The 15176-nt window shown below is 41.3% G+C and overlaps 1 protein-coding gene across 1 annotated transcript in view; it reads left to right on the top strand.

The window, feature by feature from the left end:
• Nucleotides 1–15176, top strand: part of LOC124777336 — a 798431-nt gene that overhangs the window by 571924 nt on the left and 211331 nt on the right. The window contains exon 6 of the mRNA XM_047252702.1: nt 13294–13365. Coding sequence (XP_047108658.1) covers nt 13294–13365 — 72 coding nt within the window. The remainder of the gene's footprint in view (nt 1–13293; nt 13366–15176) is intronic.

Below are 15176 nucleotides of genomic sequence, written 5' to 3'. Positions count from 1 at the left end.
CACATTTAATTAAATTAAGTATTTACACTGAAGTAACAAAAGTCACCCAAGTCCTCCTAATACCGTGCCGGCTCTCCTTTTTCCCGGCGTAGTGCGACAACTTGACGTGGCAGCCACAGACGAGACGAGTCTTTCCAAGTCCCCTGCCGTGCTGTCCGGACAGCCGCCATAATTGCTGAAGTGTTGCCTGTGCGGGACTTGGTGCACCAACTGACCTTCCGAATATATCCTATAAATGTTCGACAGACGCGTGTCGGGCGATCTGGGTGGCCAGATCGTTTGCTCCAATTTTCCAGAACCTTCTTCGAACTAATAGCGTACAAATTGTGGCCCGGTGACACGTTTGCGAACGATTCCTCGAATGGCTGCGAGTGGTCTCCGAGTGACCGAACGTATAACCGTTTCCAGTGAATAATCCGTTCAGTCGGATAGGAGGGCCCAGTCAATTCCGTGTGAACACCGTCCACCGACGGCTTCCGCATTGCCTCTTTAACGACTTCGGTCTGTGGCTTCGTGGGGTCTGCGCCGTACTCGAACTCTACCGTCAGCTCTTATCGAGTGAAATCGCGCCTCGTCTGACCGGGTCACGGTTTTCTAGCCGTGTAGGCTCAAACCCGTACGGTCTCGAGTCCTGGAGAGGCGCTGCAGGCGGTGTCGTGCCGTTAGCAAAGACGTTCGCGTCGGTCGCTTGCTGCCGTAGCCCGTTAACGCTCCCCTAACGGATACGTTCGTCGTACGTCCCACATTGGTTTCTGCGGTTATTTCACGCTCGTCTATTAGCACTCGGAGCTCTACGCAAAAGACGCCGCTCTCGGTCGTTACGTGAAGGCCGTCAGCCAGTGCGTTGTCCGTGGTGAGAATGGATGCGTGAAACCTGGTGTTCTCGGCACACTCTCGTCACTGTGGGTCTCCGAATATTGAATTCCCTAAAGATTTCCGAAATCGAATGTCCCGTGCATCTAGCCAACTACCTTTCCGCGTTCAGAGTGTGTTAATTACCATTGTGCGGCCGTAATCACGCCGCAAACCTTTTCGCACGTTCGCCACCTCAGCTGAGTGCTCGTCGAGGCAGAATGCCGTCTGCGGGACCCGGGTTCGATTCCCAACTGGATAGGAGATTTTCTCCGCTCCGCGTCTGGGTGTTTTATCTTCGTCATAACATCATCCTGAGCGACGAGCAAGTCGCAGCTAAAAAGACTTGTACAGGCGACGTGATTTACCTAGAAACAGTAATCCTTTGAGGAACCAAAGACTGAATCTGTACCCACAAGTAAACGAGACAACAACTGGGAGCCTGTACAGGAGTTGGTACTGATAATTGCACAATAAAATAGCTCACCTTTGCAACTTTTGCACTGTCCTCGGCGGAACAGGCTCGGAAGAACTGCGCTGCTCCAGTCTCCCACTTGTACGACAAATTGAATGAGACATCGATCGGTGAGTAGGGCATCCTAGAGACAACGAAAAGCATGCTCGCATCCTTGAGATATTGGAACGCAAGCTGACACACTATGGACCGTGCAAATGGAACATCGGAGTAATTTAAAAAAGAATCTGCTGTCTTGCAAATGACAGGCAACAATTCTAATTGCAACTCGCGTTGTACCGCGCGTTATTAATCTATGAAAAATACACATTTCATTTTTGATATATCTAGGTATGCTAATGCTACTAAAATAAGTGGTTTGGTTATCTATAACAATATATATTTACCAGAAATACGTTACAAGATACATACGTCTCTATGAACGTCTTCCTTTTAGGAAATTCAAATCAGTCAAAAGATTACGAAAATCTATTTCTCTTTACTGTCAGTATCTTTACTACAAAATACAGAGTCATTATCATGGAATATTGATACTGTTTCTCATATACCGCTACGGTCGCAGGTTCGAATCCTGCCTCGGGCACGGATGTGTGTGATGTCCTTAGGTTAGTTAGGCTTAAGTAGTTCTACGTTCTAGGGGACTCATGATCTCAGATGTTAAGTCCCATAGTGCTCATAGCCATTTGAACCATTCTTGTGTGCAGAGAATAACAGTTCGTTTTATTACAGAAACGTTTCATGTCAACTATAAATAAATGTTTCTCGTTCCCAGAGGACCAGTACAATGACCTAAATACAGAATCTCCGTTTGAAAAATGAAGATTTTTTTCCTTGTTACACGCGATGCCACCAACCGAAAGCACCTGGAAGAGACACTTCAAATTTGACGAATGTTCCGTGGGCGTGGAACCAGAAGCTTCATTATCAAACATTTGTACTGCTCATCCAACGGCAATTGCAAATATGCTTCGTTGAAATATGTTTTGGAAAATAACCGGCCCTGCTCCATAAGGTCGCCACGAAAGGAGGCCACCACAGTTTGAGGATTGACCGTAAATTAAAAATCGGTGCAGAGACTTGGTCTGTGGGACGGCTTGTCGATACCACTGGCAGCAGCGTCGTGCCGTCATGGCAGCTCCCGTGCACCTCGATAGCGCGTTGGCTGTGCGACAGAATCGTGGCCGAGCTTTGTCCTCGAGAACAACGTTAACCTCAAAACAACTGCCTGTGCTTGTCACACAATTGATTTACTCTGTTTCGAGTACTGTAAAGTCACCCGCAATACATTGTCTCGAATTCGAAGACCAAACAAGTCAAAGGGCTCAATTCTAAATATGTTTGGGCAACTGGAGCGACACAGTACTTGAAAGACACTGTTTCTGTCGTATTGAAGGAGGTCACTGGCAGACTATAGACACCAATATCACTGGCAGGATGGAAAGAAGGCTTCGCAGCCGTGAGCTACCTAGTAAATCAGAAGTAGACCTACTCAATAGTGTAAGCGAAGCACCTGTGTCTAATTTCATCGCCTCGGAACTGTGTGAGGGCTGTGCCGATGGTGGCGTCCTGTGCAAATGATTACCTAAAACCGTACGAACTTCCAGTGTGGGACTCAGTAAGCAGGCCACGCACGTGACACTGGGACTCGTGGCTCAGACGCTGCAGGCGGCTGCTGCCGTGACGGACCTTTGCCCGACTGTCCGTGATGCGCGCTTTCTGAACCACTGCGATAGCCGGAGACTCTAAGTCGATCACTGCGACATCTAGAATGTCTTGCGAATCTCTTTTGGGTTGGGGAACTGTAATATTGCAGAACGAATGCGTGCTTCGGACACATTTTGAGTAATGGAATCGTGGAACATACCGTAGCATCACTGTATGGAAGCCCACAAGAGCACTCGAACCTGCATTGTCTACTAACGACCTGCAATTTAGCTGATCGCTGTTGTGTTTGTTCGAGTCTGTTGCTCCCTCAGCTGAAAGAACTTAAAGTACTGGTAGGCAGCTGTTAGCTGCACCTGTGCTTCAAAATGTGCGTGCAACTGCTCCGTCGTGGTCCGTAATCTACTACCTCTGGACAAGAGTGTAAGAATAGCTTCAAACATAACCAAACAAATCCCTGCACCCGCATTTACTATAAGGTGAGCTTGGCACTACGTGTCTCGACTGTCGCCTTCCAGGCCGCCTCCTGCCCGTCCAACTCTCTGCAGATGAGGGAGCGGGTGCTCGAGTTGCAGCCGTCGTAGTCAAGTCAGTACCCGAGAGAGCCAAGTGCCGCTCCGCCCCTATAACTCGACGTCTCGAATCGAAGGTCTCTCTGGAAATTGTGCAGACATGGTAAATAAAAAAAATGACACTCGTAGCCTAGAACTGGAACGCAAACATACAGGGTGGACGACACAGTAGAAGTAAAAATGCCGAGCACAGTCCAATTGTGAAGCCCTGACGAAGCCACTGTCATTACCTCCCTTTCCTGTTCCAGTCGCGTACGGTTCGCGGGAAGAACGACTGCCGGAAAGCCTCCGTGCGCGTTCGAATCTCTCTAATTTTACATTCGTGATCTCCTCGGCAGGTATAAGTTGGGAGAAGCAATATATTCGGTACCTCATCCAGAAACGCACCCTCTCGAAACCTGGACAGCAAGCTACGCCGCGATGCAGAGCGCCACTCTCGCAGAGTCTGCCACTTGAGTTTGCTAAACATCTCCGTAACGCTATCACGCTTACCAAATAACCCTGTGACGAAATGCGCCGCTCTTCTTTGGATCTTCTCTATCTCCACTGTCAACCCGACCTGGTACGGATCCCACACTGATGAGCAATATTCAAGTATAGGTCGAACGAGTGTTTTGTAAGCCACCTCCTTTGTTGATGGACTACATTTTCTAAGGACTCTCCCAATGAATCTCAACCTGGCACCCGCCTTACCAGTGATTAATTTTATATGATCATTCCACTTCAAATCGTTCCGTACGCATACTACCCGATATTTTACAGAAGTAACTGCTACCAGTGTTTGTTCCGCTATCATATAATCATACAATAAAGGATCTTTCTTTCTGTGTATTCGCAATACATTACATTTGTCTACGTCGGGGCTTCCCAGCCTTTTCAGCTGGCGCACCCCTTCCTCAGTCGAAAATCCATGGCGGACCCCTAGTCAGTCAAGAGCACAGAAACTTTAAATTTCAGAGCGAAACCCATGAGAACTGAAAGCTTCTTAATGCAAATGCCATGTTCCCAATGCCCCCCCCCCCCCCCCGAAGTATCAATAGTCTTTGATTTTGAGATGAATGAAAACAACTTGAAATTAACGATCCAGTTTGAATTCCCACTGTATCCAGACTCTTACTAGTGGATTTACTCCCTTTGCTCAACACACCATAGCCTGATTAAAGTACTTTGTCATTGACATTTCACACGTTGGAGCTACCTTCCTCCAAGGGCAATCACCGTCACATCCAAATTTTCATTAATTGCTTTTCCATGAGTTTTCATGCAATGCTGAAAAGCAGCTAGTTCGGCACTCTTCCTTTTGAAAAAATCGATGTCTTTAGCCTGGAAATCCGGGTGAGTACCTTCAAAATGACGGCGCAATTTAACTGGAACCATTGAACTGTTTGGAAGGACTCGCGCACAAATTAAACACTGAGCTTTACCCTCCTTTGGCTCCATAAAGCCCATTTCTAAATACCTTTCGTTGTACTTACGCTTCTCGGTTATCCCACTTCCACAGGATATAGCAATCAATGGAGTACTTGCAGCGTTTTCACATAATAAATCCGGCTGTGGAGCTTCTTGTGATTGTTCTTCCTTTGGTCGTCCTCCCTCCTCTTTCATTTCAACTGGAAACTTCCCTTGTTGTGAAGGCGTTGGAGAAACTGCACCCTTCTTCAAGGATCCTGACTTCAGCTACCGATCCATGTTAGAAGTAATAAACTGGTCAAAAATCGACTTATGAAACATGTAGTGTACTGACAAAGCAAGTTTAACATTTAATGATGCCTGGGGCCGCATACGTGCCAGCGAGCGCTGTGATTGGTCGACAAAGCTCGCTCCGCGCATGCATAAAAGGTTTCAGCACATCTAGCGCCCTGAGCCGGCGCACAAACGACCCCCGAATTGTTGCGAAACAGTTGATCAGAGAAGCCGCATTCTCCGGCTCTAAATTGTGTATGTTCTCACTTAAGAACCGCAAAGGCTGCTTGGGGATACGACCCGAAGTAAAAGTATACATGTTTTTCACATGAAAATAAAAAATTGTGATGAATTTGATTTTCACATTTCTATTCAATAATTTTACTCATTATTTTACACTATTTGGTGATAGGTGGCCGCGGACCCCCTAGAAAGAGCCGGTGGACCCCTAAGGGGTCCGCGGACCACACGTTGGGAAGCCCTGGTCTATGTTAAGGGTCAGTTGCCACACCATGCACCAAGTGCCTATCCGCTGCAGATCTTCCTGCATTTCACTGCAATTTTCTAATACTGCAACTTCTCTGTATACTACAGTACCATCCGCGAAAAGCCGCATGGAATTTTCGACACTATCTACTAGCTCATTTATATATATTGTGAAAAGCGATGGTCTCATAACACTCCCCTGTGGCACGCCAGAGGTTACTTTATCGTCTGTAGACGTCTCTCCATTGAGAACAACATGCTGTGTTCTGTTTGCTAAAAACTCTTCAATCCAGCCACACAGCTGACTCTTACTTTGTTTATCAGGTGACAGTGCGGAACTGTATCGAACGCCTTCCGGAAGTCAAGGAAAATGGCAACTACCTGGAGCCTGTATCTGTTATTTTCTGGGTCTCATGAACAAATAAAGCGAGTTGGGTCTCACACGATCGCTGATTCCGGAATCAATGTTGATTCCTACAGAGTAGATTCTGGGTTTCCATAAATGACATGATACGCGAGCATAAAACATATTCTAAAATTCTACAACAGATAGATGTCAGAGATATAGGCATTGCACATCTGCTCGATGACCCTTCTTGAGAACGGGGACTACCTGTGCTCTTTTCCAATCATTTGGAACCTTCCGTTCCTCTAGAGACTTGCGGTACACGGCTGTTAGAAGGGGGGCAAGTTCTTTCGCGTACTCTGTGTAGAATCGAATTGTTATCCCGTCAGGTCCAGTGGACTTTCCTCTGTTGAGTGATTCCAGTTGCTTTTCTATTCCTTGGACACTTATTTCGATGTCAGCCATTCCTTCGTTCGTGCGAGTATTTAGAGAAGGACCTGCAGTGCGGTCTTCCTCTGTGAAACAGCTTTGGAAAAAGGAGTTTAGTATTTCAGCTTTACGTGTGTCATCCTCTGTTTCAATGCCAACATCATCCCAGAGTGTCTGGATATGCTGTTTCGATCTACTTACTGATTTAACGTAAGACTAGAACTTCACCAAATGTCGTTCCACATCTTCTCGTGTAGGGAAGTTCTGCACCAAAACAGAGAACAACCGTGACACAATTCTAATTTAATACTTTTGTCGATAAGCACTTAGAAGTTAACCCACACGTGGGTCGTTTGGTCACTGAGGATAGGCTTCGGCTCCGGTCTCGCCTCGGGCACTTGTAACGATTCTTCTAGAATGCCTCGACCGTACTACAGATGAGACCACACTGAGAACTATCGTTTTTGCTATTTTTCATTCTTCTTTCTCTGCCACTCATTTTGATGTAACAGATTGAGGGATATCGTAGTGTGCTATCAGTATAGTGCATAGTGTTGAGAGACAAATGCATTAACACCAGCTGTTTGGTAGTGTCAAATTCCAACTGTAAATTAAATGAGATACAAGAATTTCTCTTTGAATGGAAACTGTGTGATCTCTGTATTAAGAAATTTTTCTTAACATTTTAGAAGCAAAACACAGGATGAACAGTTATCGTCAGTTAATTGCCTTTGTTTTGGGTTTCTGGTAATTAGTCGATCAAAATGGTATCAGATTATTTCACCGTAAAAATATTTCGATATTTGGCTGAGGTTTGGCTGCAATCACTCAGCTTATAGATCTACAAGCTTTCCCTCACAGTTAACAAGAGCGACAAAAAAAACTTTCGTGCCATTTTCTATTTTGTCATATCCTAATTTTGCTCTAATATTTACTGTGAACTGTGTAATTTTGTTACACATTCAAGTCGTGTTCATTGTTAATAGCTGTAAAATCTGTATTATTATGTATTTGTTTCTTATGTTCCACAGAACTATCCTCTTTCCCCAAACTTAACATGTGACTCTGAATTTCCCACATAAATTAGCTTGATCATAGTTCATTTCTTCTTATTAGTTTCATTGTACACTTTTTCTACATCTTATTCCTTTTTTTTCTTTATATTTCATCATTATTAGCGCTGACTTTGAAATAATTTAAAACACAGAATTTAAGAATTTATTGAAAACAATTGAGTGTTATGAGCATAAAGGAAAATGTGTTCATGTGTGTACTACATGCTCAATAAACTTTGCACTTTTTTGAGAGGAAGGAACCAGTAAAGGTCTGAGGGCTTCAGATCATTCAGGATTCTATAAGCTACGTGAAAATTGTGTGCTTATGCTCCCAACAACACCTACAAAAGTGCCAAGTTATACTGTGCATGTAATACTGTGTGAAGAAGTAGGTATGACTGAATAAAGCTTGAATGATGAATGTACAGCAAGTAGCATTGAACAAGTCATTGTACACGGTGTTCCAGAAGATTCATCTGATTTTACGAGACTACATCTTCTGCACGAACGAAGGTAGAAACTTGGGATATATGTAATGTACACTTGTGAGTGAAAAGTTTTCTATTTTGAAAGAACCGTGTTATTTTACAAAAGTTTATCGTGTGTATTGCACATAAATCCTTGGGATGCTTTATACAGCTACATTTGAGATCAAGGTTTCTGTATACCTTCCACAAATTATCCATAAGTACCCTCCACTGGACATACAATGAACATCCAGACAATAGCCAAACTCATCCCAAAGACTGGGAGCATGTCTGGGTGTACCGCAGTTTTGGAATGAGAGGCACATAAATAAAGTCTTGCCCAATTAAGAAAAAATTGTTAGGCCAAGCAACCATTGAGACTAATGCTGCAGTGCGAGATTTGGGTACCATTAGAGGCCATCCCACCATAAAGAAAGTGCCACAATAAGAACTAGTCTAATTGCTGGTACAGGTGTGGTAGTGCACCACCCTGTTGAAACACAACACTTATGTTACGTTCTCACAATAGCAGAGAAAATCAGATCGTTATCATACCCACTTCACTTTTTGAGGTAAATGGAATGCAGCCTCATCACTTGACACTAAAAGTGAAAATAAAATGTTATCCTCCATCTTCACACCTGTAAAGAATCCAAAAAACTCTACATAGTTTTGTTTATCACCACAATGCAGGACTTTTAACCATCAAATCTGTATGATCTGCAACAGGAACATAACCACATAACAAAGTCAAACAGACACACGAGGAATGGCAAACTCCCATCTGCCGTGATGAGCAGATTTCCACAGGCTATGTTTGAAACTCTCTCGAATGCGCTCTCTACGGAGGCAACTGATGGATTTTCACTTAGAGAAACAGCGAGTGTGTCAAACCTGCCGGTGCCATCACAGAATGCTTTGAGCTGCAGAAGGTGCAGTACCACATTCTCTGCTGCTCATCACTTGCTATATTTGTACGACACGTGCAGTGTAACTCGACTTTGGCAGTGAGGGATGCTGGAAGTGACCGTAAGTGATTCTGCTTGTTCTGTTCCACTGCTTCCAGTATCCCCCGCACAGAATGCAAGTCAGACTGCATATGAAATAACTGAGCTGCATTTATAGGTACAGAAAATACAAAATGGCTTTTTTGTGTTATTGCTACTTCACCTCAGGACACATCGAATAACAAACGAGTGAGAGAGCTAGCTTCGCCACAGACACCCCTCCTGCTTACCACAATTACTGGCAGCTTACAACCAATGCCAAAGTTACTTTTTAGTTTTCATGCATAAGTTGAAATTTGTATCTTTATTTGTGTAAAATTTAAAACCTTCCAAAATAGAATGAATCTTTTTAAAACACCATTTATGTTTCGCATATTACCTCTCGCAAAAAGTGTATGCGAGTCATTATATATATATTTTTTATACTTTTCACACTGTCTCTTGTCAAATCTATATGTGGTACATATCTGCATTGTCATCTTCCCATAAGACCTCTGAAGAACTGCTAAATGTCAATGCTATCAGTTACCTACGTGATACTGTCAGCAGAGACAGAGTATGAGCACAATTTGGGTGAAGGATTGGGAGGGAATTTGGGTGTGTCCTTCACAAAGGAACTGTCCTGGCATTTTATTTAAATGATTTAGAGCAACAATGGAAAACCTAAATTAGAATGCCTGTATGGGATTTGAGAGTCCAGTGTACTGACCGCTGCACCGTCTCCCTTGCTCGTAGTGTCAGTGCTATGATCCCAGAAATGTTGATGTGTGAAGTCACTCTTTAGATCACAGAGTATTGAAACTGCTCAACTACATCATATCCTAATTATCAGCCAAGCACAGTGTGACAAAAATTTGTGTACGGATGTTTCCTCAGTACACAAACTAACTCCACTGTTCCTCCTACAGCTGTGAATCGATGCATGCTACCATAAATTGGTGTTCGGAGACCATCTGCAGCCTGTTGTGGAGTTCCTATAGCTTGTATGGAAATTATTGGGAAAAAGGATTTGGAAATGATGAGGGAAATATTATTTAAACAGTTAAATGAATTTTTTTAAAAATTATTCTGGAAAATGTTATCAGATGGGGTTTCGGCTATCTGAGCAGTAACTGTAGCAAATGAAGAGTGAATATTAAGATTTCATTATGAATATGTAGTTACAAAAATTTTAAAAATGATGTTCTTACGTCCCTTCTTGAAATAATTTTTTTTACCTCTTCAGTGCTGTGGTGACACATTGATGTTTCCCTCCGTTATTGCTACTGTCTTTCCGGGTCCTCACAACCGTCCAAAATTGTTACGATGGATTTTTGTGGACTCATAAATAGATAGTCAAATAACTTTTAAAACTGTCCTGAATGTATATTCACACATAATCTTTACATATTCACAAGGATAATAATACTCGGTGTGCAAACATTTTCTTTTTCGCACGTGTCTACTCTCTTTCAGATCTCAGCAGATAGACAGCTACTAATTAGTTAGTGTGTGCTGGATTGCTCATTAATAATCGTCTCTGGCTTCACTATCTTTTATCGTTGTCATAGATGTTATCACTGTCTAGCAGCCAGAGAGTGCATTTTTTAATCACCGATTTTGTGGACAAACAAATTCTTCTTGGTTCCTTTACACAAACATGTTATTACAGGTCTACGACTTTTCTATCTGAAAGTTAAAGTTTTAATTGTGTTGTTCTTATTTCCATTGTGACATAGGGCTGCTCTGTAGCTGTCAGAAATTATGGTATTAAGAATACAAACCAAGTGCTCTGAAATGATTTATTGGTTCTTCGTGGGGTTTCAGTTGTCATACTAATCACCATCTGGTGGTGTGGTAGGTATGGTACATATATATTATTTATTGACAGTATAAATGGGGTTAAATAATTGTAGACAGAGTAGCGGGTGCCTGTATACCCTAGTGCCTCCTAAATGTGGCAGACTTCAAAGTTCACTAATGGAGCAGTCTCATATTACAGACAAAAACATGTAAAAGTTATAATAAACACAAGTTATCATATGCAGGATATGTAAAGAAATTATTGTTTCTATTGACAAAAATGATCACACATAGTAATTGGTGGATATTAAAGAAACAGACAAGCAGACAAGGAGAAACAGTTTGTTTACATGAGTACTTAGACATGAACTTATTGGTGATACTATTGCAATTTTTATGCTTTTCATGAATAACAATTTTATTTCAAATTACAGCAGATACTAATTTATTTTGAGTAATAATTCAAATCATAGTAGTAATGAAAAATTTATTTTGGCCTTATATTTCATCCTTATTGTTTAAATACCTTTAAAAATTTTCAGGTGTGAAATAAAGACCTACTGATGATTGCATCGATGTGCTGAAAAATGTTTGGTTAAAGGATGAAGAAGAATTTTGTTTTCACAAAAGCAGGCATATTTCATTCCCATAATTATTACCACAAATGTAGTTACTACAGAGCTCAAAAACTAGTGGATGATTTGTATGGTTGTTATAACAGGACAATGCATGTCTAGACTTGTTACTAAGTGCCCGCGAAAGGCAAAGGTCCCGAGTTCGAGTCTCGGTCTGGCACACAGTTTTAATCTGCCAGGAAGTTTCATATCAGTGCACACTCCGCTGTAGAGTGAAAATTTCATTCTAGAAACATCCCCCAGGCTGTGGCTAAGCCATGTCTCCGCAATATCCTTTCTTCCAGGAGTGCTAGTTCTGCAAGGTTTGCAGGAGAGCTTCTGTGAAGTTTGGAAGGTAGGAGGTGAGGTACTGGTGAAATTAAAGCTTTGAGGTCGTGCTTGAGTAGCTCAGTTGTTAGAGCGCTTGCCCGCGAAAGGCAAAGGTTCCGAGTTCGAGTCTGGGTCGGCACACAGTTTCAATCTGCCAGGAAAATTGTTACTAAGTGGTTTGGAGAATTTTAAATGGTGGTCTTGCATTGTATTCTCCCAATATGAAACCAGTTAATCATTTGTAATGCTAAATTTACTGATCTCTGTTGTTTCTCAAAATACTCCCCATGAACACATTTGGCAGTTTTAAACAGCTGTGGGATAGGACGTTGTTCAATGTTTCTCCACCAGTCTTATGTTTGTCTATTAAGTTAATGCCACAGATAGCAGTGTTGTTCATTGTCATTTGTGTGCTCTATATTGTTCTGAAATTGATTCTGGTAATAATTATCGTAATTGAAATATCTCCTGCTTGTAAGATGCTCCGGCAGTGTCTGATGGATTTGTAGCAGGAGTTAAATATCAAAAGTTGGTGGGAAGAAGAGAGCAAAAGTTAGAAAAGAAATATTTAAAATTTTGATGATTTTTAATAGACAGCATATTTTCTCTTATGAATACTACCAAATTTTGTGTTCTGTTTATGTTCAAAGAGCTATTAGAGTTTATATATATGTATGAGACATTTTTGGGATGGAGTCACTGGTGCCTAGGGTTCTGTAATGGTCAGTACCATAATGCAGTCTAATACAGTTTGACAATTAGAATCACAAAAATTTGATGTTCAGATAGTGAATTAGTATTTAGTTCTTGTGTGTGGGCTGAGCATGTAACCAGTGTGAATTATACAGCTTCCTCCCTTGACTATGCTATGCATATGTCATTCTGTGCAAAGTCTTTGGACTTCCTTGACTATGTAGCAGTAAGTCATTCCACTCCATTACTTACAATTTAATGTTTTCATACCATGTATCCTTTATTGTAAATTTATGTTTCACATGTGTTTTAGCATTCTGAAAAGATTTTCACTCTGCAGTGGCTTTCTATTAGATAAGTAGTTGATCTAGTTGGGGTAGCTGCTTTGGTTATAGACCAGGAACGAATATATTAGGATGGTATGCATGGAAAATACTCCATTCCCGTTCCCTACACTTACCTGATCAGTTTACAGTTAAAAAAAGGTCCATTGTTGTAGTTATAAATTAAAATATACTGTAGTGAAACGTGTATAAGTGCATGCACACTTGTGTGTGTGTGTGTGTGTGTGTGTGTGTGTGTGTGTGTGTGTGTTTACAGTTTCAGCATGGTGTGCAACACATCAAACGTGATAGCCTCCATATTGTCACAGCAATTAGTATAAATAGTAAATGTTCATGCATTTCTTTATCAAAGCAGTAAGTTCCTTGTAAAAGGTTGATATCCATATGCAGCCCTGTATTAGAACATCTCATGATGCTAGTTAATTAGTTGTTTCTTCTGTGTTCTTATACATCTTTCATTTTTTCTCCCTTTTCCTGTTCTTCCAAACCAACAAAGCTTGCACAAGGATAAATACGGAAAGCCGAAGAAACTCAACACACTTCAGTTGGAAAGTATTCGCCGACGGGGGTATGTTGCTTGTTTGCTTTGCAGTAACTGTTTGGGTGATGGACAAGTAACTGTTGTGTTATAACTGATCAGCAGATGTGACTGTTAATAGTTCACTTTTCATAATTTCCTTACTTTAATCAATAATCGGTTGTGGTAAGTGCATGATAAGACTTTAATCTCCTTCTCATTTTCAAACCTATCTCAGACAACTCAAAATATATCAGTACTAGTACTACTACTTTCTGTGTCTTAGCTTGTCAGATTATTATTTTTATTGTTATTATAATATAAATTCTTCATGTAGGACTTCACAGTAGAATACCTTAATTTTTTTACGTTGTTATTATTGATATAATAATGATATCCAGTCTCGGACATTAATGCTACAAGCTTGCTCTTTCTCTCTTTTGGCAAATAAATTATTCAGAATTATGATAAACTAAATGTGGACAGAACTTTGATTACCACATTGTGTCAAAGTGCTGGACATACAGGAAAAAAAACTTCAAAGATAAGACAGGGCAGTCACACAACATGGAAAGGCAGCAGGGACTCAGCAGGAAAGAAGAACACTGAAATAAAGGATGAAATGATAGCAACAGACAAAATTTGTAATCCAGTCAGGTAGAAAAAATACTGTTTGATATGCCAGAGATCTGAGAATAAAAAGAATACATGGTCATATGCACAGAGATCATGAAAAGGAAACAGGAAAAACTGATGGAAAAGGAAAAAAAAAAAAGAAAAAAAAAAAGATATAACCTGTAGCTGGAATGGAAGAGAGATTTGTAAAGTTAAGCAATAAAATAATTAAAGAACTGAACAAGTTTAAAAAATTGTTTTGGGAGAGCATGGAAAGGACAGAGCTGGCTTATCAGTTAGCAGACACAAAAGGAGGGGGAAATCAAAAGAGAATATAAAACAGTGTACTGCAATCAAGAATTTGAATCATATGGCAGTGAAACAGGGTCCAGAGTGCCCAGTGTTGTGCTGCAGGTGCACTTTGCTAACATACAATATCCATCACACATTTGTTTCCATTAATTTTATTGCTGTGGCAACATTAAAGCCAAAGAGAGGTTGTGTTTCAATTGTTTCACAGTTATCACTGTTTCACAGGTGGCTCTGCTCCTGCTGAAGTAAGCCTAACCCACGATGGGTTTGGAGTAAGTTGTAGTAGGAGGGTGTATAACAGGGGCAGTCTCAAGGGTACAAAGCATATGGGCAGAAAGTGTGTAGAACACTGACAGGGCAAATCATTTTCATATGCTTTCTCTTCCCCTTCTGTAATATTGCCTTCAAGTTCACATCTCTTGTAAAGCCCTCCTACGTATTGCTTTTACCTTTCAACTTTCCCTTCTCTGCACAGTACTGGCTCACAGTCTGAGCTCTCGATATTCGTATAGCTGCATTTCTTTTCTCCAAACTCTCCTCTAGTTTTTCCACAGGCCTCATCATCTTTCTCCCAGTCATGCACACGGTTCTATAAGTTTAGAATTTTCATCTAATCGATCCTCCTGAGCCATTTTGTACTTTCTGTCACTCTCGCATTTTATAACTCTGTAGTCCCTTTTGTCCACTTCTTTTTGCAAATTAAATTCAATTCTTTATGTGTTATCCAAGAATTACTGTCATACCTCGTATTTTGCCTAATCGATTCTCTGCCATCTTCACTGTGTCATCTCTCGAATCTATTTTTTTCCATTTGTTTACACCATTTCAGTCAGAGATTACCTGTTGCTCTCTTTGAAACTGTTAACAAACCCTGCCTCTTAATTCATTTATTGCCATCTCCTTAGCTTCCTATCTACCTTTCTGCAGCTTCTTCA

The sequence above is a fragment of the Schistocerca piceifrons genome, chromosome 2, assembly GCF_021461385.2.
Source record: "Schistocerca piceifrons isolate TAMUIC-IGC-003096 chromosome 2, iqSchPice1.1, whole genome shotgun sequence".
In the NCBI taxonomy this organism is placed as follows: Eukaryota; Metazoa; Arthropoda; class Insecta; order Orthoptera; family Acrididae; genus Schistocerca; species Schistocerca piceifrons.
Note: the sequence above shows the minus strand (reverse complement) of the source record. Positions and strands in the feature narration are given on the sequence as shown.